The 23,239-nt window shown below is 34.7% G+C and overlaps 3 protein-coding genes across 3 annotated transcripts; 2 read left to right on the top strand and 1 right to left on the bottom strand.

Moving 5' to 3' along the window:
• Window positions 1–5: 5 nt before the first annotated feature.
• LOC120347154 (protein arginine N-methyltransferase 5-like) lies at window positions 6–2,490 on the top strand. The gene has a single exon (XM_039417025.2). The coding sequence runs from the start codon at window positions 82–84 to the stop codon at window positions 2,122–2,124; it is 2,043 nt and encodes a 680-aa protein (XP_039272959.2). The 5' UTR covers window positions 6–81; the 3' UTR covers window positions 2,125–2,490.
• Window positions 2,491–3,133: 643 nt separating this feature from the next.
• On the bottom strand, window positions 3,134–4,485 carry LOC120347196 (uncharacterized). The gene has a single exon (XM_039417095.2). The coding sequence runs from the start codon at window positions 4,361–4,363 to the stop codon at window positions 3,356–3,358; it is 1,008 nt and encodes a 335-aa protein (XP_039273029.2). The 5' UTR covers window positions 4,364–4,485; the 3' UTR covers window positions 3,134–3,355.
• A 5,033-nt stretch (window positions 4,486–9,518) lies between these two features.
• On the top strand, window positions 9,519–23,228 carry LOC120347232 (uncharacterized). Its single transcript, XM_039417140.2, has 9 exons — window positions 9,519–9,611; window positions 10,458–10,543; window positions 14,024–14,240; window positions 15,263–15,478; window positions 15,669–15,777; window positions 16,400–16,557; window positions 20,511–20,683; window positions 21,695–21,766; window positions 23,089–23,228. The coding sequence occupies exons 1-9, from the start codon at window positions 9,539–9,541 to the stop codon at window positions 23,185–23,187; spliced, it is 1,203 nt and encodes a 400-aa protein (XP_039273074.2). The 5' UTR covers window positions 9,519–9,538; the 3' UTR covers window positions 23,188–23,228.
• Window positions 23,229–23,239: the final 11 nt, after the last annotated feature.

Here is a 23,239-nt window from a genome sequence, read left to right as displayed (position 1 = left end):
AAAAGTGTGCTTTACTATTTAAATTTTAGGACCAAAATCAATAATATAACTACTTAAAATTATAGCTTACTATAACCTAAGATGGCCTCAAGAAACCGTGTATCTTGCGGACTAGATATTGAATTTACTGAAGATCTTGAAGAATCTATTGAGAATTCTAGTAGAAATGGCTATGACTTTATATGTGCGAATGTTGTCAGACAAGGCTGCACACCATTTGAAACAGCGAATCTATGTAATAAACTTGGTGGTGTTACAGACACATCATTTTTATTCAATTCACAAGAATGGGCTTCCCTTGTCGTTGGCAAACTTTCTTATTTTCCTGATTTGACATCTGTTGTAACAGAGAAGCGTATTTGTGCGGAAGAAGCTGTGAAACAAGAGCTTCATTTTGTTGCTTTTTTGAGCTTACCTGCGATTATTGTTGAAATCAAGAGCAAAAATTGTTCAAATATTGCCAGAATGATAAACACCTTTTTATATGAAGGTCATCATAATGTCCACATATGGGTTAAAGTCCCTTTACACTCCAGAAATTGTGAGGAGGATACATGGCACTGGTGGAATAAATTTCGAACCTTATGCAGCCATCACAGTAGAATCGGATTAGCATTGGAATTAACTGCAGACTTACCGAGTCAGTTGGAAAGATGGCAAGGTGAACCTATTCGTGTGGTTTATATTCCAACTTCTGTTTTTCTGATGAATCAAAAAGGATTTCCTGTTTTGTCCCGTGCTCATCAGCAATTTGTTAAAAATCTCATGAAGTTGAATTGTCAAATTGTATTGTCTGGTCCTAACTTGAATAATGCAGAAGGAATCCTAGTGTATCATCAATACTTGGATCATTTATTCCAAGGTGCTCAAAATCTAGGAGAATATGAAAAATTTTCAAAAGGTTATGAAGATCATTTGCAAGCACCACTCCAGCCTCTCATGGATAATTTGGAATCGTCAACCTATGAAATCTTTGAAAGAGATCCTATCAAATATAAAAAGTATGAGGAAGCAGTTTATCGTTGCTTGCTTGACCAAATTCCTGATTCCGCAAAAGAACAGCAAACAGCTGTTATCATGGTGCTTGGTGCGGGTCGCGGCCCTCTCGTTAGAATGTCACTCAGAGGTGCTAAAAGAGCTCAAAGAAAAGTTCGTCTTTATGCAGTAGAAAAAAACAGAAATGCTGCTGTACTTTTGCAACATCTGTGCACGACAGAGTGGAAAGACTATGATGTCACTGTAGTTTCATCTGATATGAGGTTTTGGAAGGCTCCTGAGCTAGCTGATATTGTTGTTTCAGAGTTGCTAGGATCATTGGGTGACAATGAATTGTCACCGGAGTGCTTAGACGGGGCAAATCGCTTCCTAAAACCAGATGCAGTCAGTATCCCGCAGTCATACACATCTTACATATCTCCTATCTCATCTCATAAACTTTACAATGAGATAAAAGGTGTGATGGGTCTGGATAAAAATAAGACACCCGAAGCTGCTTTTGAAACTTTGTATGTGGTTCGTATTCATAATTATCATGAACTTACTGAACCAGTTCCGTTGTTCACATTCAATCATCCAAACTGGGATTTGGATAGTCAAAATCCTAAACCAGAGTTCCATGCCGACGTTTCCGCAGAAGTTTGGGACAAGAAGTTCAGCAAAAAAGATGTAAAGGATAAAGAGGACATGGAAACGAATGGGAAAACTGAAGTTAATCAGATTCAAGATAGTCAACACAATCACATTGATCCAACTAAAGCTAACAATCAAATCAAATCAACTCCGACAATGCCAACAAATAGTCACAACACAAGATATCAACAATTTTCTTGCACAATTCCTTTTGACACTATGCTGCATGGATTTGGTGGTTATTTCAGATGCGCATTGTACAAAGATGTTGAAATCAGTATCGAACCGAAAACACATTCACCGGGAATGTTCAGTTGGTTTCCAATTTTCGTTCCCTTGATGAATCCAATCCCTCTTACCGAAGGTTGTACATTACAGACTGATTTTTGGCGTTGTTCCAATGGAAAAAAGGTTTGGTATGAATGGTGTGTCACTTCTCCACAAGCAAGTCAAATACACAACCCAAATGGTAGATCTTATACCATCGGGCTATGATGTAAAATTTTCTAAAAATTCATTTCTTGAAAATGACTGTGATGCTGAAGCATGCTTATTATTATCCAATGACTGAATGATTAATTCTAAACATGTAAAAGTTATGTTTTCATGCCTGTTTAAAATGGGTCTCTCTATACTATTATTATTTTGGATTATATAATTACATGGTCTCCATATAAACATTCAATCATTGCTGTTTTAATTTATGTTCCCAAATCCATAATTTATGTTCCCAAATCCAATCACTTGCCATATACAAGGATGCATGGACCATCGATATTTTATGAAATGCATTATGATTAAAGTGGAAAGCATGTTCCTCATTTATGTTCACTTGTTTGATATTAGAAAATTCATTTCTAACATATGGTTAAATTTGTCTCAAGTGTGTGGGGAAACTGTACAAAGAGTATCTTCCTACCATGTTAATCCATCTTTAGGTGTTGTGAGTTTTAAGATAAATATTTGAAGGCAGTGTCAAATTTAATGACATTAGATTCTCAGCTTCATTGAATTTTTACACTCAAAATTTTTAGGATGTTGCTCAGCAAGGACATGACATAAGATTTCGTGACCTAATGGAGATGGGCAGTACAGTACAGGACCTAAGCACTTTAGACTTTGGTGTCCTAATTGTAAAAAATAATGATAAACTTGTGTTTCATATTATCTGAAATTGAATGATTTTCAGTACAAAGGATGTTTTCACAGAATCAATTTCTTTGTTTATTTCCTTAACAATGACAAATCAGCAACGAGTTAACAATGACGAAACTATTGTAATTTATTCAATCGCTCAGACAGATATGCAGGCATTGTTGTAAACATTTTTTCGTTCCCGTTGTTTTGCGAGATTCTAAGAAAGGTTGTGGTAGAAAAAAGCAGAGATGATTATAAAACCCGCCTGCGTTTACTGCGTGCGTCCCCAGAATGGCTGCAAAACATTAACAAATGGAAAAAATTTGCCAATACATAATTCTTGGCGACATCAGTAACTGAACAAAAACTGACAAATGTTTGCTATTATTTTATTAGGAAATATTCACAAAATGGTAGTTTGGAAATGTCTGTTTTATCGATTGGATGAAATGTTAGTTCAAACACTAGCGAAATATTGCAATAGAATATATATAGTTAAAACATAAATCAATATAAGCATCTCAATATTGCACTGCTATATAGTATATAAACACGGTTTCACTTTACCGCCAAATCTTTTTTATTGATGTTACAAACCGAGGTTAAGGTCGTTCATGTTCACAACGTTTTCTGATATGTATTTAGAAATATCGTTGACATCAAAATCTCCCGCTTCTGGCTCTACAGCCGTTTTGATATTTGAGTTTTGTGCAGCCTTTCTTTTTTCCGCAATATCCTTTTCTCTTGCTTGTCGCGTATTTTTTGTGTTTTCTAATTTGCGAAGTAACTCGTCTAAATCCTCGTCACTATCTGCATAATCGAATAATCCATCTTCCACTTCCTGTTCTGTCGTAACCTCATTTATTTTTTGAGCTACGACAGCATTTTCAATCATTGGTGTATCGGTATCTTTATCGTCGAATAACTTCACCTCGCGCCCGGATGAAGATATTTCTTCTGTTTTATTTTTGCTTTTTTTCAAATTATGTGGTGTGTAATCGATCTCCTCTTCGCCTTCTTCTTCTTGCTGGTTTTCTATTTCTTCCGAAAATATTTCATGAGATGAATCAATGGCCGGAGTAAACAAGTCAACGTTTGGTTTGGACATCACTGGAGTTGGTGATTCCTGACTTTCGCTAGGCTCGTCATCTTCACTTTTGCCATCTAGTTTTACATTTTCAACGCCGAGAAATTTTAATACTACTTCTGACTTGCTTATTTTTGGCGTCTTCGCACAAAAGGATAAAAAGTTGCCGACTTGAGATTTCCTTGTTTTCGCCTTTTCTGCTGTATCCATCATGCGGATAGGTTTACTTGGCATCTCTGGGATCAACGTTCCAGGAAATTTTTTTGATAAATTCTTATGTAACTTCTCGCAATCATCATGAGATTTGTCGATTGTATACTGCACTGTTTCGCCTGCTTTTGCATTAAGTGTCTGTAAGTTACTCACAACAATTATATTATAAACAGTCGCCCTGATTGTTCGTTTAGAAGCAAAGTTTTTCCGTTCTTCATATACGTGCAAGTCAATACCTGTCTCTTCATTTGTAACTTTCCTTGTAGTTACAATGACACTGGAGAGCTTCTGAGACATTTTCTTTAGTTTTAGAACGACTACATCGATTGTTTCTTGACAAAATGTGTCTGGTGATATCAAAATTGCTTCCGGCACAAACCTATCGCACGTTCAGTTTTAATGACAGACAATGTTTGCACAAATGCATGCAAGAACGACAAGGCATGCATCACTAGTTAATGATTTGCGACAAAAGCGCCCATAAAAAGTACAAAATATTACACACAATATCAAAATGTCTACCGTTGACAACTTAGTTTTTTGGTAAAAATGCTCGATTAGGGACAATTTACTTCAATATTCACACACATTTTAATGAATCGAGGCTAATTAGCCATTGAGGCTATTTAAGCTATAACTTTGCATCAGCAGGTGTCTGGTATTGATCCTTCTTTGTTGTTATCTTCCGTAATGATTTTTCTGGCAGATTGAATACAAATATTAGAGTTCTTGACAATTTTGCAGATTAAAGAAGGGTCCCGATTCTTCAGGTATTTAGACAATAATTGAAAATTATCTTTACACCCAGAATGACCCCTTTTGAACGGATAGTGGAAATTTAGATGATCCGACATAAATTACGGTACGGAGTATCCACCGCTCTGAGGACAGTTATATCGCTTGCCATCATACCACCATCAGGATAAATACATTCACCTTACAACTAATTTTACTTCGAAATTACAATAAAGGTGGTTTTGACCGAAATGTCCATGTTACGATCCAATTTTATGGCTCACACACCCAGAGCCGTTGATCTATGTCAGTGATCGACAAACTGTGGGCTTATTTCATTAAACACTGAAGCGCCATTGGAAATTCAACTATGGAAATTGCAGTGGTGCCTCTTCTACCTCGGTGCCCTAAGCACGTGCTCATTTTGCTCAATGGTTAGTCCTAGCCCTGCATATAAAATAATCAAGAGAGTCCAAATGCATAGCGCGTGTTAAATTCGGATGAGCATGGTATGGATATGATTCTAGAAGTTGCTTAGTTTGAAACTGTGTAGAGTGTAATTAAGCCTCATTGTACACACAGGGTTACTTCAGTAATTGAACGACTCGACACTCGAACAATTGGGTAGTCGACCAAAAAAATCGAGTCAAAAATACTGCGGTACTCGAACGGAAATTCGTAGTACGAACATCCTAGCCGAGCCGAGCGCGCGGCCAACTGAGATAACGCCAGCCGAACCGCGCATTTCGACAATTCAACAAGCATCACTTCCAGTTAGAGCAGCGGTTCCCAAAGTGGGCGAAAACGCCCCCTTGTGGGCGATTACTATAACTTTGGGGGTGCTGATGGCGATTTGGGCAATTGGGGGGCGCTGGCTGTCAAACTGGGCAATTGGGGGGCGCTTACATCAATACGGGAACTCACAAGAAATGTGATATTTTATGTCATTTACTCCTATGTTTTGGTTCAAACTAGTTTGCTTGTGATTTCGGTGTTGGAAATTTCTCACTCAATGTAGAATAGGTTTTATGACTTTTTTAAATCCGTATTGTTTTATAATACTGTAATAATATTAGTCTAGCGCATACGGCATATACTTCACTTCACGTTTCGTTGTACTGTATTGAATAACAGCTTCATTTTACCATCGGGCTGTAGGGTGCTTGGAAGCGGCAGTTTAAGTACAACACCCTTATGTTATAATTGTGTTGTGTAAGTTTATCATTTGTGTTGCGTCGAACGAATACAGTGACTTAAGCAGCATATTTAACTGATTTATAGTTGAAAAACAGTATTATACATCGTGATCCCCAAAAAACGGAACCATCAATTTTCCAATTACTTCTACGAAAATGGAGTGAATTATTTAATTTTGTCTACACTTGAACTTCTGTTTGCGTGTTTTGTACCCAAAAGTGTCGAAAAATCTAGGACATTTTGCACAAAAATTTTGTTGTTCCTAGAATGTGTTCCAAATGCTCTCCTCAATTTTTAGAAAGAATTGCATTCCTTTTTTGCAACATTGTCAATCACTCTTCTTTGAAATGAAGAAGGAATAAATAATATATAATATAAATAATGAAATAAAGATCGGGTCAAAAGTTTTTTTATTGCTCTAGCTGAGTCTAGCCAGCTCATTCTCGGCAGAGCGTGTATTTAGTGCAGTGACCGCACTTTTGCATATCAAGACAGATTCTCTCGATAGTGTCAGACGAGACCCAAGACTGTTTTTGACTGAAATGAAGCCAGATATTATCAAGCTGGTTGTATTTCACTAGGCTCAACTTTCACATTATACTAATGATAAATGGAGAATAAAGTTGCTTTGACTTTTTTTTGTCAGGGGGGCGTTTGCTAGTTAAAAAGTCGTCCACGGGGGCGCTGGCAGGAAAAAGTTTGGGAAACACTGAGTTAGAGGGATTGAATAGTATTCGCGAGAATGGAATAAGAAATCATGTTTCACATTTACATTTACTTACGGCTTTAACGCTTCGTCTGACTAATGTTAGACCTCGTGGGTCATGCATATTTAAACCATAACAAAATGATGAAATAAACACGCTTATAAACGACGATAATCAAACAGTAGAGGGTAATACGAATTCACAATGGGGGAATAAAGTTGGGAGGTATAATTAACGCGTATCTCATGGTTTAAGAGTGAACAATTCTAAAAAAAGCAAGCAATTATATGGTTTCTGCAGTAAACTGGATTTTAGTTTTAAGTCTTTATATATATCTAGAACTCACAGAGCTCGCCAGCTAAGCAGTGTCAATGTATTAAAAATTCAGGATCAACTCAAATAAGTGTAAAAAATGTGAGCCTGTATGTTTTGGCCTTATTTTTTTAAATTAATAAAGAATGTATAATCCTAAAATGAAATATATATATTGAATCGCAATTGATTTGCTAAAGAATGTCCGTTTCTTACTCTCTTGCTATATTGTGTCATGGTTTGCTTGATAAGCCGTAAAAACACATGGATTCAAATTATATTTGACATTCTAATTATAATAACTTAAAGTTGCAGCAAGAGGTGTCTATCTCTATTATTACGTATACGTAGCAGTTACGCAACATTAGAGGCAGACAATACGTAACAGAAGTGAACGACATAGGAAAGTGAAATGAATTATGTGATTCATATTTACAGAATTTGAAAAATAAACAATAGAACATTTATAATAAATACGATATGTAAAATATTCAATCATATATTAGTTAATTTCTAACACAATTTTGGTAATTTTCGGGGTGCACTCAGCAAATCGCCCTTTGGGAACCGATGACATATAGAATAATGCATCGTATTATGACGTAATAAGTCCCCCCATGGGGTTAGAAATAATAAACCTAATTCGATTCTGTATATTAATTAAAACTGAAAAGTAAATATCGGTATTTCAACGATCTTGTGAGAAACTCCGTAAAAATTATAAGATTTATCCACAGAAATAGGCCTCATTAAAAAATCCCAGGCAGTGACAAACAAAATGTTTGTGCTTTTGTTACAATCTACAGCTTTAATGCAATGTAAACGGGAGTTACAGGACCTATCACGTCACAATATGATTTATTATTTTTGTATTGCACTTTACACAATAGATGTCGCTCGAGATTCTTCGATTTTAGGTTCGTTCGATTTTCATTTAGAAATTGCCTTTATGGATTAGATCTCTTTTAATTTTCAGATGCGCATGAAATAATAGATGATATTATTTGTTGAATCGTTGGGCAGGTGGTCATTTGCAGTTATACTACGATGGCTTGAGAATTGATTTTGGTACTCCTGTAGTATGTGAACCAAGATTGCGGACACTGGAACGTAGTATGTGTACCCGGTTGGGGTTAGGCCATAATTTCAGGTACAAATTCTACGGGAGTCACTTGGCTGGTCTCCGAACTCGTAATAGAATTAGAATAAGGAAAATTTGAATAAAATTATGGCATAACCTTAACCTGGTATACATACTACGTTACGGTGTCCGCCATCTTGGTTCACATACTTCTGGAGCGCCTTGATTTTTACTGTGAACCAATGTACCACCACACTACCGACTATAAGTCGGCCTCTAGTTTTGGTCGAATGACTGATAGTTGGACACGAAGTGTACATATGGATCGTTTTATTATTATGTTATTGTTATTTTTGTTTTTGTTGATTTCCTTTGATATTATTTTTCTTGTTATAAATATTATAAACTTTCAATATTTCTAGTCTAGAAGCAACTAACTTTGAAACTTTTAGGGTGTTTCGACATAAATTTAGAAGTTTTTGTATAGATGTTTGAAATTTATGATATTTTCTCTTGAGTTTCATAGTAAACATACGTGCCGATCAAAATTTGTTGATAAAAATAGCAACTACTTATGCTTTGATATAGAAATTTGATATTTTTTTAGGGTGTCTGGATGCCCGGAGGAATAGAACGCATTTTGCATGATTGAAGCAAGCGAGAAAAATGTATGTGCCAAATCAGATAAGCCAATCGGGTGGCCGACATTTTCGCATACGCCATTTGACTGAAGCGGGGTAAGCTGGCTTAGTTTAGGCAGAATGGTAGTCACGTACACCTTAAAATAACGAATATCGACTTTCGCTATTTAGTCAATGATATAGACTTTAGGTTTGCATACGGTAAGATTAAGCGATTTGGGATGGTTAGAAGTCGCAAATATTCAATATTTAATGAAGTCGTAAAATAGAGGATCAAGTTTCCCGCAAACCTCACCACAAATGTGTTTGTAATTCCAGAAAGATTATTTAAACTAGATATGGAAATTAGCGCATCAACTGATATCATTACAGATATGTACAGGGAATTCGCTATAGATTATTATTAGTTACTTAGTTACTTTTTTTACCTGTGTCTAAACAGCTTAGAATTTTTTCACTACTTAGTTCAATTTACTAGGATATTGTTGTAATGTTGATGAAATTGTATTACAGTATACTTACAAATACTCTGCCAAGTCATTGATAGGTTTTGTCTTCGAATAAATATAAAGCAAGAACGATTTAATCTCGTCTCATTCACCTAAAAAAACCTTGAGTGGCGGACTCAGCTTTTGAATGCCTGCATTATGCTCAATTTTCAGAACAGTACATTGTATTTATATAAATTGTTAATTATTATACATACATACATATTGGTAAAGCCTACTAATGAAGTGTAACTTTTTATCTCGAATTCTATGCATAGCATAAATTTTTATATATTATTGGAAATTTTAAAATGCGTTCCAGCGTTATTGTGGTAATCTGGATTATCTGTTACGTTATTGTCGTCATCACATCATTAGTTGAAGGTTTGTATTTTTCAAAACATTCGTTTTTATTATTTATGATAAATTGTGGCATAAAGCCATAATGTGCACTTAGAATAGCCAGGCTGCTTATGCCAGCAATATACGGAAATAGACGCGAATATATTGCAGGTCTAATTATGTGACAATTCGAAAGTTTTAGGTCATGCTCAAACTTGCTTTTATGCTTATTGTTGAAAGTAGCTTCCTAGAATGAGTCTACAGTTCAGCAGATGGCAGGAATATGAATATTGGCATAACGGGTTAAATTTGAGTGGGGATCGTAGAATGATTTAGTGAAAAGTGAGCTCAAACTTCCAGATTCCCATTAAAAGTATATATGCACAAACAGTGGTTGTCGTATATCCAATTTGATTGGCCAATTAATGCGAGCTAATAACAGGTTGATTCTGTTATTGAACTAGAGTTTGTTTGTGGGGACTTTCTGTAACTGCATATTTGTGTGAATTATTGTCATGTTTGTTCCTATAGCCATCATTGTTTATAATTATATCCATTATCAATAGCGACTGGAATACCATTGAAGATTAGTATATAACGATCCCATTGTATCCATATTTGTTGAAATATAACCTAATATTGAGTAACAGGAATGGGATATGAAATATAAATAACTATAATTATAGTGTTGGTACTTCAAACACTGGCATTCCAGAAAAAGGGGATCCATTTATGCAAATGTTTGTTGGATCATGAACTTGGCAATTTAATGTGATATTTAGCAGTAGTCGTTATAAATCACATTGATGCCAATTACTGTGAAGAAAATACGAACAAAATCAATTGAATACAATTAACATTACGGATGATTCTTCATTTTTTTATTAGGTCTGATTTGTTACGAATGCTGGAATGCAAAAAACGACGAAGATTGCCGGAGAAAGGGGAAAGTCAGATTGTGTGAAAAATCGCAGGTGGGAGAAATTATTCTTTTCTCCAGATTTTTCTTATTACGGTTATAAGGTGTCGGTGTTGTTTCTCTAAAAAGGTGTTCCATATATATATGTGTATATTTATGTATTTTAATAACTTGATGAAAAAACATTTTCTCAGACATGGTTCAGATTTAAGTGAGGGTAATGATTGACGATAACTGGAGACTTTTATTAGAATCGTGATATATCACCGCAACAAAGTTGACTTTCAACATTCTAGTCTCGACTAGGATTTATTATACTCAAATTTCATAAATAATATGCGTGTGTATTAGTGCTTTGATATATTTTGACTGTAAAACACCGTAGGCGTTTAATTTAAAAACAAAAACAGATGTATCGGAATAGTGTGAAAGTTATGACGTCAAATTGGTGGCAGTTTATATACAAACTAAAAACTTATTATGGCAGATTATTCTGTTTTATCTACAAACTCTGCGGTCGGAGGCATAGTACTTTTGTACTTTGTTTCGTGAAATTATTTAATGTCCCAAACAATATTATAACTAGGGCATTTCCGAATACCTGATGATTTCAAAATAGATTCAATTTTTTTTTCGAATCAAATCGAATCTCGAGTTGTGTGATAAGCGTTAACTCTTTGAACTCTGACGGCTCTGAGCGAAGTTACTCGCTCACCCTGAAGGTTCGCGGCGCCGTATTGGTAGAACAATAAAATAAGTCTAAATACTGGCTATTTGGCACGCTTGTAACTTTCTACCAATTATAGGTAGCACGTTGTGAGACATTTCAATCGAAAGGAAATTTTATCGTGCATTCAGAATGTATTTTCCATTTTGAAATACATTTTGTCAAAATTAATAAAATTGACCCTAATCTAACAGTCATTTTTCTGCATGTATGTGAGTTTTGGCTTGAAATTTTGTTAGTTTGGTACAAAATATACTGCCAATATTTGATGTTCATGAAGAGTTTTTTATAAGCTTTTTGTTGATATTCGAATTACTATTGTGGCTGCCATATAACCAATTTTATATTTAAATATTTAATTGTGTATCATTGTGTCGGGTGAACAACATAGATAAGCGGCCATGACGCACTGATTACGCAGCTACGCAAAAGCCGATCACGTGACTACCGTCATGAAGATGTTGATAAGTACGTTCGAAACGTATTGCGTGGCAAAATGCGCAAGATAACTTTCACGACGACGTTCTCAGCGGAACATCGGTCGCCGAGTTTCGATATGATATTAACCCTGTATGGATTGAAGTACCGACGTCGAGTATGCGTGCAGTAATAGCGAAGTGAAGTTAATATCGTCATATAAAATTTCACGTGGAAAATGTTTTATTCGCCCATGAGTATTTGTTCAAATATCAACCAAAATAAGTACTTGCCTGCTCTGCAGATCAAAATATCTGATTTTACGAATGTTAGGCGAAGCAAGTGGATGGAATAATATCTGAGAGCACTAATAATGCAGGAAGAGCAACTCTTATTCCAACAAGATCATATGCGTCGCCAGAACTAGATACCCCACCGCAAAACGCCAGTTCTAATAATAGATGCGTCGTATGCAGCAAAATTTACATTATTGCCAAAAAACCAATTCAGCTGCTAAAGACAAAGCGTTGCTGAAACGATGCGAGACAGTATATAAGTACAAATACTGTAATGAGTACCTATGTGTAGGTAACGAAACCAACAACCATTGGTATAACTGGCACAACAAAGTGCAATATTGGATTTAGTCTGCCTAATATTTTCATGTTCTTCATTGTTCCGGGCACAACGAAGTGCAATATTCAATTTAAAATTTTTAGCAAGCAGTCTTTTATGTACATACATTTTTCATGGTCTTTATTGTTCCGTTATCCGCTAATAAAATCACAATCTTGTTCATATTGCGTATACGTAACCACAACTTAATGGGGCTTGAGCAGGCAGTCAAAGTCAAATCGTAGTGCGAATTTTGAATGCGTAGCATCGGGTTAATTAATTACTTCCTGCGGACATTTAAATAATAACATCTCGACGTAACGTTATTGCGGATATCGTCACGTTTAGTTGCATTTGCGTAATATGCGTAAAGTTGTGCGTGACGAGACGTTGCCGCTCTTCAATGAGAACATCAATTTGACGCAGCGTCGCTGTTAAATCTACAGATAATCTAATATATTTGGTCATAAAATTTGAATGGCTCATCGTAAAATCGTTTTGGATACGTATATAAAAAGCTATTCAAATTCTCCACATATATTGCCGATTGAATATGTGGCTATTTAGGCAAGAAGTCGAAATTCTTTATATTAAATATTTGTTATCATACAATAATTTCATACGCACTTTCAAATTGCCAATTTTACTGAAACATCGTATATTAGAGCACCGATCATCACAATATAATTAGTCCCAATAACAAGCTTTCATGCAATATTAAATTTATTCAAATACTCATTGTGGTTCTTGAGATACGAGATCATAAAGTTGATTCCCTCCGACACGAAAAACAAGCCGGTAAACCGGCTTGCCGGGGCACAGAGCGTACTCAAACAAGCCGGTAAACCGGCTTGCCGGGTTCAAGCGGTTAAAATCAATTCATTCCACTGAATAGTGCTATTTGTCATTGATGCGTACATTGCAATGATAATCTGGACGAATGATTTGTACGAACTCATTATGAATTTAATTCTGAACAGTATCTGCAAATTCTCCTCCTAGACCTACCTCAGGTTGTCAATAATAAAGAGCATAATTAATGTCGTTAAGAAATCAGCTTTACGCCTCGCAAGCAATTGTTGGTTACAATTTGTAAACAGTTGGCTTCATGCCATAATCATCTCAAATCTATTTACCGGAAAACATGATATAATGTTTGAATGGTTTGTTTGTGTGCACTTGGATAACACTTTGAACATGTGGCCACTCCCACTACACACCTTTTATATAATTAGATGTTGTGCATTTGTTCAGTCGCAATTAGGACTTACTAAAATTAAATATCTCTTGAGTTCTGATTTGAATGAAATATGAATAGCATGTAATTAAAAAACTCCAAAACGAAGGTAAGAATATGTCTATCATTATATCAAGAGCACAAATTTCTTAGTCATAATAATTCTTATAGGCGGACGTAAAATGACTTTTTGTGTTATATTTCTGAAATTTGAGCTATTGGAAATAGGTCATTTTACAGTAATTTATTTGTATTGAGTCTTGTTTCTACTTCAAACTACTAACATCTTTGTCAAAGAGATATACTTATTTATATTACTTAATACATCAATGACTACCCACAACTGTTATATCCGTACGTTATTATTTTCGCAGAGGGCTCTACCGCTTCGGCTGAACAAACTAGTACAAAATGAATAACAGATACGAGGTATCGTTGAATAACAACTGGTGAAAATGTTCTCAGATCACGTGTCACGAACAATGTGTCACATTTTCATGGAATATATATGTCACATTTTCACGTATCTTTTGTTTCAGACGGCTTGTCAAACTACAGAGCGTGTTGACTACGCGTGGGGACCTATAACAAAAATAACGAAAAATTGCAAGCAAGCCAGAGCCTGTCAAAATAATTTCAGACAAAACAAAAGGAAGAGAAATAATTCACAATGCAGATATTTCAAAAATCAATCCGTGTGTAGATGTTGTTGCATCGATGATTTATGCAATTTTGACAGCGATACCTGCACAGGAGGTAAATCAAGTAATATGTTCCATATCTCGATTACCACTGTGTGACGCTTTCGTTTTTATTCGCAAACATGTATTTAGAATGCTGTCAAAAATAACGTTTTCAGTAAAACGCCGTACGATTTCGTCTCAAATTACCCAACTGTTGAATACAGTAACTTTTTGTTTAGAGACATGTTAAGAGTTTATGTTCAAACAACAAATTACAGAATGGTTGAAATAACTCATGATTAGGGCTGGGCATTTCGAATCGAATATGAAATTATTCGAATCGGTTCGGGGCAAAATTTCGAATTGCCGCCATCTTGTTTTTTTCTTCCCGCCAATGGTCGAGCTAAATTTCTCATTTTTTTTTTCTTGAAGTCATATTTTTTCAACGCAATTCTGACATATGACTCTTTTCTGTTGTGAGTTATTGAGGAAAACGTGTTTTTATTGTGTGTGAACGCTCAGCAATCTGCCTGAGTGATGTATTCTATGTTTTCAGTAATTTATGTGTCTGGGGGACCTAACACAATAGAAGAGTTACATACAATTTTATATCTCCAAAGTATTCGAGATTCGATTCAATTCGAAAAAATTATTCGATTCGATTCTGAAATCATCAGATATTCGAAAATGCCCAGCCCTACTCATGATTATAGATAGCCTATTGTATATTTGTATTTACTTTTTTTGAAATAAAGTCCCCATTTGTGCCATAGTCATCCCTTTTCCTGTATTTTTAGAAACCTTCACATTCCAACTTATTTAGTTTATTTGACACTGTTATATTTGACTGTTTGAATGAAATTGAATCCTTTCACGTCAAACAAGACTTTACATGAATTAATGTGTTATAGCGTCAACAACACACCATTTAAATAATGACCATGAAGTATAAACTTGCTTGTGTTACACAACACTCGTGACCTTCATGCACAATTTTACCATATTTTTGGTACGCTAGGAACTTATATACGATGTTATCGTTCTTAAATTATTTATCAATGTTATCACTGAAATATATCTCGCATATTTTTACAGTGACCGACGCAAAATTACTGCGAGAAAATTCACCGAAGTGTCCAAAAATTCGCAGATTGAGAAACGGTGTCGTTTCGTGTGATAGAAACAATAATCCCGGTTCAAACTGCAGATTTCGATGTAAAAAATTTCACGACTTACACGGGCCAGGAATGCTCCGTTGTGAAATGGATAAACTGGAGGCAACATGGTCAGATAAGATGCCGTGTTGTAGCAGTAAGTATTGTAATTTAGTATCAAATTTAAACGAGTAGTTGAATGGCGCTGCAATGAGTAAACTAAATCAGTTCATTCTCTATTTACCTATCATTTTTCCATATTGATTCATCCTGTGTTTATCACAAATTCAGACAACACTGTGCGATTAAACTAGTACTTGAAAACGATTCTTGTTTTTTTTTTTCAGAACCATGTCCTCCTCATGGAAACATGGATCTTGTATTTGCCGTCGATTCATCGATAGAATCGGAGGAAAATTGGGAGAAAATAAAAGAATTGTTGAAAGATTTAATAACGTAAGTGAGGTATCTTTTCCTCAAATGTGAAACTAAGTAGGGGTATTATTTTGTCTATATCTCTTATATTGGTAGTTAATAATGGCGTGGCAGCGATTACGAATGATATCAATGCAGGCTAAAACATTATTCACAAAAATAAATTTCTGTATTTATTTTTGTATTCATATTTTGGTTATGTCCGAGTGTAGAATTGCCGTGAATTTGAAAAATATAAATTTCAGAAAAAAAATATTTGATCTCTTAGTTAAATCGATTTAATGAATGTTTGATTCCCAAGGCAGGGTTCAGTCACGTTCTTATATAGAGAGAAATTGGATAACGTTATATTGTCTATTGGGTGAATTTTAAACATGATGAATGAACCTAGGACTACCAGTAGTGTCTCTAAAATCGTATTAATGATATATATTTATATCGTTAAAATTGTAGCAACCTTTTGCTATCCATATTCTCATCTAGAAATGTATTTAAAGCGAAAGAGTGTAATGCTTTATGGGAGTCATGCACTCACGACGTGGAGCGATATAAAATCCGAAAATACAGTAAACGCAGATAGGTATGAAACAATGATAATAAATATATATGAAAATGAGTGATTCTAGGTGTTACTATATTTCAGTACATTTTTGGTCGGACCTAGAGAAAGCAGAATCGGAATTGTGACATACAATGAAAAAGTTGGGGCGGATAGTGAAATATTTTTGAATTCTTACAACTCAACAATGCAACTTGCTTCTGCTGTCAATACATTGAGAAGCCATCCTGGTCCAACGAGAGGTTAGATTCTTTATTCTACAATGAGGTATCTTTGTTTAAGATGGGAATTTGAGTGTACGAATCCTACCTGGATTGGAAACAATAATTTTACTTTCATTTGTGGTTAAAGGTTATAGGAGTTGGCCTGGTGTCATAAGATCCAATGTTGAAGATCTTGGATTTCAGTTTTAGAAACAAAGAGATTTAATGGAACTGTAGTCGAGGCGAGAACAAATCTTAGTAATGATTGAAGCAAATTGATAATAATATTATGAGTCATTAAATACTTGTGAATAGAGGGGAAACATTAGATATGAAAGTTGTTCCTTACGCAGTTTTATAAATTGAAAAAAACAAATTTAATACCAAGAGATCCCAATTGCACTATATTTCTCGACAATGAGGGCCTTAGGGGGCAAGATTGTCAATCAATTACCCATTATGCATCTCACAAAATTTCCATAATTTACGCAATTTCGGACATTAAAGCGTCATTTTGCATCAAAATCAAAAAACATTGAAAGATGTAGGTTCTCTTTTTCTGATATACCTTGGTCCAAAATTAGACTTCCAATGGTGGTGCCTAAAAATACTGACGAGAGTGTGATTCAGTGCACAGTGTTCCTTTAGGCAGACGGGTTGAATCTTACCAAATGCATCCAATGTTGATACTTTTCTCGCTATCGTTTACTCAACCTCAACCACATCGTTAGAATTTAGTTCAAACGTGCCGATCATACTGCACTAAATATGTAAATTTCCATTAATGGACATGCCAGAGGCATAATACGTTTCAGTTTAGGAATTTTAAATTTTGGTAATCGATTATCGGTTTTCTGTGATAATTTTACTATCAAGTTTTGCTCGCGCATTATCAGTATCAAATTCATACAAGTAACGTACAGTTCAATACCTACCCTAAATATAGTTTGAAAGAAGTTGCTCAAGACAACTTCACACACACTCATTCAGGGCTAAAAGAGACTCACCTCTGAGCCATATAGAATTACAATAGTACATTGAGAGATAACCTGATCACCTATGAAATTTAAAATAATAAAGATGTAGTTTCCGCTTATATTCAAAGCGCTTTTTTCTGTAACAAACGAACAATCAGGCTCCTCCATGATCCAAAGTCTGTTAAAGGTTTACAAATAGAAAGTTCATTAACTTGTCAATTGTCGCGTTTGAAGCATGCGAATATATATATTATGAAACACCTTTAACATAAAGGGCAGACAGTCTCGACAGGTTGACAAAGCGAAATGAATACTGATGTATCAAATGTCACTTTAAATATCAACGACAGCAACCGTCTGTGAAGATAACTCTTTATCACGTAATAGATATTTCTGGTAATTATGATGATCATATATAAAAAACAATTACTCAAACAGGTTACTCTGTTTTGAGCTGCCTAATGTTTAATATTTAAATTGAAAACTGTGGCTCATTTTTAAACTTTGTCCAACTATCCAAAATTTTCTGATGACCGCGATAACATTACCGTTAGCCCCGGGTTCCACTGTTGCCTATTCAGGATCTCGTTTGAGGATCACCGTCATTTAAATTGGAAAATGTGGCAACGTAGTTCATTTTTGAACTATATGTCCAACTATCCGAAGTTGTCTGGTGACCACAATAACATTACCGGTATTCTGGGTTTCACTGTTGCATATTCAGAAACTCGTTTAGAAGTCACCGATATTTGAATTGAAAAATGTGGCAACGTAGTATCTCAAAAGATAATATATATATTATAATACCGTTGTAGTTAGGGTTTTGTTTTTTATCAATTCTAAGAAAAATATCGTGTTTTAAAACAAGGGCTTGTTTTAAATCAAATTTTTTCTGAATTTTTTATTGAAATACCCCTTGCATCGACGCGAAACTACGCCAAAACGTTGCATTCTGGCAGCTGCACACGCAGCCGGAATTATAATTTCAAAAATGTAAGTAAATTTTTTATTTTGACTTTTATCACTATTGCGTACATATATCGCCACTTTATATCTCCACCAAAATCATAAGATTTTACCCGAAATGTTTAACCGAGATATCAGAGAGACGTTTTGAGTAAAAAAAATCATGAAAATTAGCTCACGAACCTACAAAAGCTACTACAAAAGCAATTCGATCAAGTGCAGCCCTTCTGCAAAACGAGTGGGTTGCAATAACGAAGAATATGCTTATAGCGGCGGTAATCTACTGATATGAACGATGAGACACCTTTACCTAGCCTATGTTAATTGTAAGAGTCCTCTGATGCAAAGACGCCACAACTAATCTGTTATGAGTCATAACTTATGACGCCATAATATGGATTTCGAGGTCATGTATTGACATTTTTCTCATAAAATGAAGTCATTGTTACGGTTAATACTGTTCGGTTAATTTATGCTCAGCATACTTTGTTTTTTAAGGTTGAAGTGAGTTTTTCAAGGTTATACAAACTCATTTATTCGATCGCATTTCAATTTTCGCAACGTGGTTTCATCGCAAACAATTGTTTTTAGACAATTCTCTTTGAACAAATCCCTAGTTGTAGTTGCGGTAACGTGACTCCTTGTTGTCATTCGCGACCAGGTTCTTGGGGTGGAACATAACGTTACGTTACAATATTACAGTATGCAAAAAGAAAACACAGTTAATAATTGTTATCCATACTATTCATGTACCACTCGGAAAATTGAAACGCTTCACCGTAAGTGATCTTCCACACCAACGGGAATTTATTAAATTCCAAAGTATGCTCCAGGTGTTGAAAATTTGTAAACACTTGAATATTGTCGTAAATTGATTTCCACTTGATGAATAAGGAATTCGTGACTTGAAAGTTGAAGCGATAAAAGTTAACGCCGCTTGTCAAATTCACTCTCGGTTTACTCTTGTACACCCTCCGGTCATAAACGTAATGGTAATAGGCCTACAAATCTACATGACTCTTTCCGTTGAATTCCATTGTAAACATTGCTCTGACGTCAGTTTAGATTCCAAGTTGAATGCTTTCTTGTGGTATATATAGTACTTACGAAATGCGACCGCATTGTTTATAACCCAAATCACAATGTCAAAACAAGAAAGACATACATACAATATTAATTTTGACAAATGTATTTATATTTTTCGCCAGGATTGTGTTCAATAATCGATGACTCGTTACCTCCTCAAAGCTATATACATTTAAGCCAATCACATTTTGAAAATAAGGAAATATATTGCAATATAATATACAATAATACCGCATTATTTTGAGCAAAGAGTCTTTGTAATGGGTAATAAATGCAAAACCAATATATTCACCGGTAAGTAGTTCCAATATGAAAATTTTTTTTTGTCCTTAGCTATTTTATATAGCAAAACTTTATCAACGTGGCGAATTGGTGTCACATCAATGCATTGGCAGAAAATATGATTTAAGTAGGCTACATTTAAAAACAATAGTTGGTTTCGGATTTTTAAACGTCAAATGAGGATGTATGTGTGTTTGTGTAATATTAAAGTATATGGAGCTTTTAACAATTATGTCTTCCGCATTTTAAATTTAATGTATATATATATTCTATAGCGGTGGTTTTCAAACGGTGGGGCTCGCTCTACAAAGAGGCGTAGACAATTTTTTGAGGGGTCGTAAAGCTAAATAAAAATATTTGTTAGATTTGCCCGCCTTATTTTGAATATTGATATTTCAAAACCTTTCATTTATTCCATTATATGCGTTCCATCTACATATTTTCAACGTGTTTTTTGAATAAAACATACTTTCGCTTCACTATCTGTTATTTGTAGCCTATTGTTAGCTAGTTATTTTTGAGGTGGAATACGAGACTTGACAAATTCTAAAAAGAGGGCGCGGCTTGAAAAAAGTTTGAGAACCACTGTTTTATAGTATTCTTCTAGTTTTAACTTAACAAAATCAAGTAGTGAAGGGAAAATGCGAGGGTTGCTCAAAATATCTTTTGTCCTCATTTCAGGTACGAGGATTGGACAACTTCTCGATCACGTGAATCGGGTTTCATTTTTAAAAAGTAACGGAAACAGAAGAAGGTATAGAGATATTTTAGTTATGTTAACGACAGGAGCACCTTTAAAAGAAAAACTTGATCCAAAAACAACAGCTAAACTGTTAAGAGACAATGGTATAGATGTAAGTTAGTTTACAAATATTATCCAAAATATTTCAGTGAATAATAAAATGCACCAATTTATTTTACGGCAATTTTATGTATGTAAATTGTAAATAGCGATCAAAGTTATTATATTCATGTCTGTCGAATCCCATTTTTGCAACCCATATGCACGGTGCACCAGTGCCATTTCTAGAAACTTTTCAAATCTTAGGTAGAAATAGGTCACACAGAATATTATTGTGAAGTCATTGCGTGAATTATAAATGATGATTTAGGAGTTAGTATATATATTATATGTAAATTTAAAGCCACGAATAAATTATAGTTATCTTCTGCTTCGTACTGTCTATTATGTTAGAAGAAGGTTTATACAGCTTTCCTAGAAACTAAGAAATAGCAATGTTTTCAACGTTAGATCAAAGCTTTTTTGGTCACTTCTACTTGTCAAATACTCGAAATGTCAATATTTATGACTTTCGATTTGTTATTGTCATTAAATAAATACACTCGTCGCTTCAGTGGTGCACATGGCTCTACTCACGATCGTGCCTGCCTCTCTTCCGAATGACTTCACATAATTGCAATTAATAAATTATCGTAGTCACGTTGCTTTGATCGAAACTCGAAATGTACTTCGCAACTCAAGGGCGCACCTGATGAACTTAGTTTCAACTAAACATTTCCACAATTATCATGACCAATGTGGGAAAACAACAGCTTACAAAAGATAATCCCAAACTCTCCCGTAACAAAAATCTTTGTACAACAACGAGAAAGATGAGTTCTGTTTCTACAGTGTTCTTCATTAGAATTTCCAAACCGAAAAATTAATTTACTTAAATTGGGTTTAACCTCTAATAGAGGCAAATTAAGTGCGTGGGATTAAATATTAGGCGCGTTGCTACAAACGCAGAATCAATCTCCTACTTGTTTACGACACATTAACTTTTTTCATTGGTATGCTGTTAACTATACTCATGCTAAAAACTTTCAAGATAGCGTCAATTTTGTTTTGATGTTCCTTGCAGGTAGTAACAGTTGGTGTCGGTTCATATGTTGATATGAAGCAGTTACGAGGAACTGCTGGATTCAAAAAACGGGTGAGATATTTTGATTTCGATCTCTTGACGTTATACAAGTGTTTGAAATTTTACGCGTATAACCTATCTCACCTAATAACAGAATGGAATATTTAACCCGAAAATATTCAAAATGAATCTTTTGTCCTGGAAGAATTACTTGCATAACAAAAATAAACAAATTTTTTGTTGGAATTCCTAATCTGATGTTAAAAAATTGACCCTGTCGTCAGTTTTTATTGATCACGTGTTTTATTCACTTGAGAGGTGGAATATTTATACATCTCTAATTTCATATTTGAATTTGTACCAAAAAGCAATTTTATGTTTAAATGAACTATTACCAGAATGAGAGAAACCCCCATTCAATTACCGTGGCTATTCCTGAAATATTTGCTTTTTTTTCGATCCCCTGTTACTGAGTACTAACTACAATACTGAGATTGCATGGTTTCTAAAGCTAAAATACTTTTTCAAACGCGTTACGCAACTATCCCATAATCGTCAGAATATTTGAAATATTCAAATTTATTGAAAATATTTAAGCCGCTTCATCGTCTTCCAAACATCTGAAAAATATAGTTTTCGGTGACCGATGATGAATTGTTCTCCATTTACGGTTTTGATACCACTGGTCACTATAATGACTAATTTCTAATCGCCTTTTAATTAATGTGTATTGTTTTTCTAACAACGTTTGCGTAACAGTCATCCGCCTTTCTTAGTACAAATTGATAGAACTGAATTAATACAATTTTCAAGTTTTCATCCAATCAGTACTGTTAATTTGGAAACTCGTTCAAATCCTGACTGTTTCTCTATTTGAAATATGAGTAATAAATCTTGTAGCGGTAAAAGCGAGGAAATTATCCTGACATACCGGTTATTGCGGTTAAACGTTGCATAGGTTTATGCCTACATCATCACATCCAAGTAGTTTAGCCAGTTCAGTGCCAGATAGAGCTAAATTTTCTATCTCTCATCTCAATCTCCATTCAAAATAATTTGATATTGCCGCAAGGGCAATGCTTCCTCCAAAATGAGGTAAAATGCATTATTAGATTATTAACTCGGTAGTAATGGCTGTGATTTTTTGACAAGGGAAATTGTTCGTTCATCTTGTAGTCGATACAGCTTTCAAACTATGCTGTATCTCTGCCACATATTACTACCCAAATATGAATCTTAGTCGCAAAAATAGGTTCCTTCTTGAAAATATATAAAACAGTAAATATGTATATTCATAAAACTGTTGAATACTTTACAAAGAGATATCAAATAATTTTTAATCAAGTAGATCTGAAAAATCGTTTCACGAATGTTTTTTTATTATTATTTTTCAGCTCATTGAAATACCAGGTGGAGCTCAAACAATAGGAGAATCAAAATTTAAAGATAGAATAATAAACATAATTTGTGGGGAAACATGTGAACGTCGGTGATTATTATTTTCGAAACTAGAAAAGGTATATAAAAAGAAGCAAACAGAAGTGG

This window comes from Styela clava, chromosome 11, assembly GCF_964204865.1.
Source record: "Styela clava chromosome 11, kaStyClav1.hap1.2, whole genome shotgun sequence".
NCBI classification, from domain to species: Eukaryota; Metazoa; Chordata; class Ascidiacea; order Stolidobranchia; family Styelidae; genus Styela; species Styela clava.
Note: the sequence above shows the minus strand (reverse complement) of the source record. Positions and strands in the feature narration are given on the sequence as shown.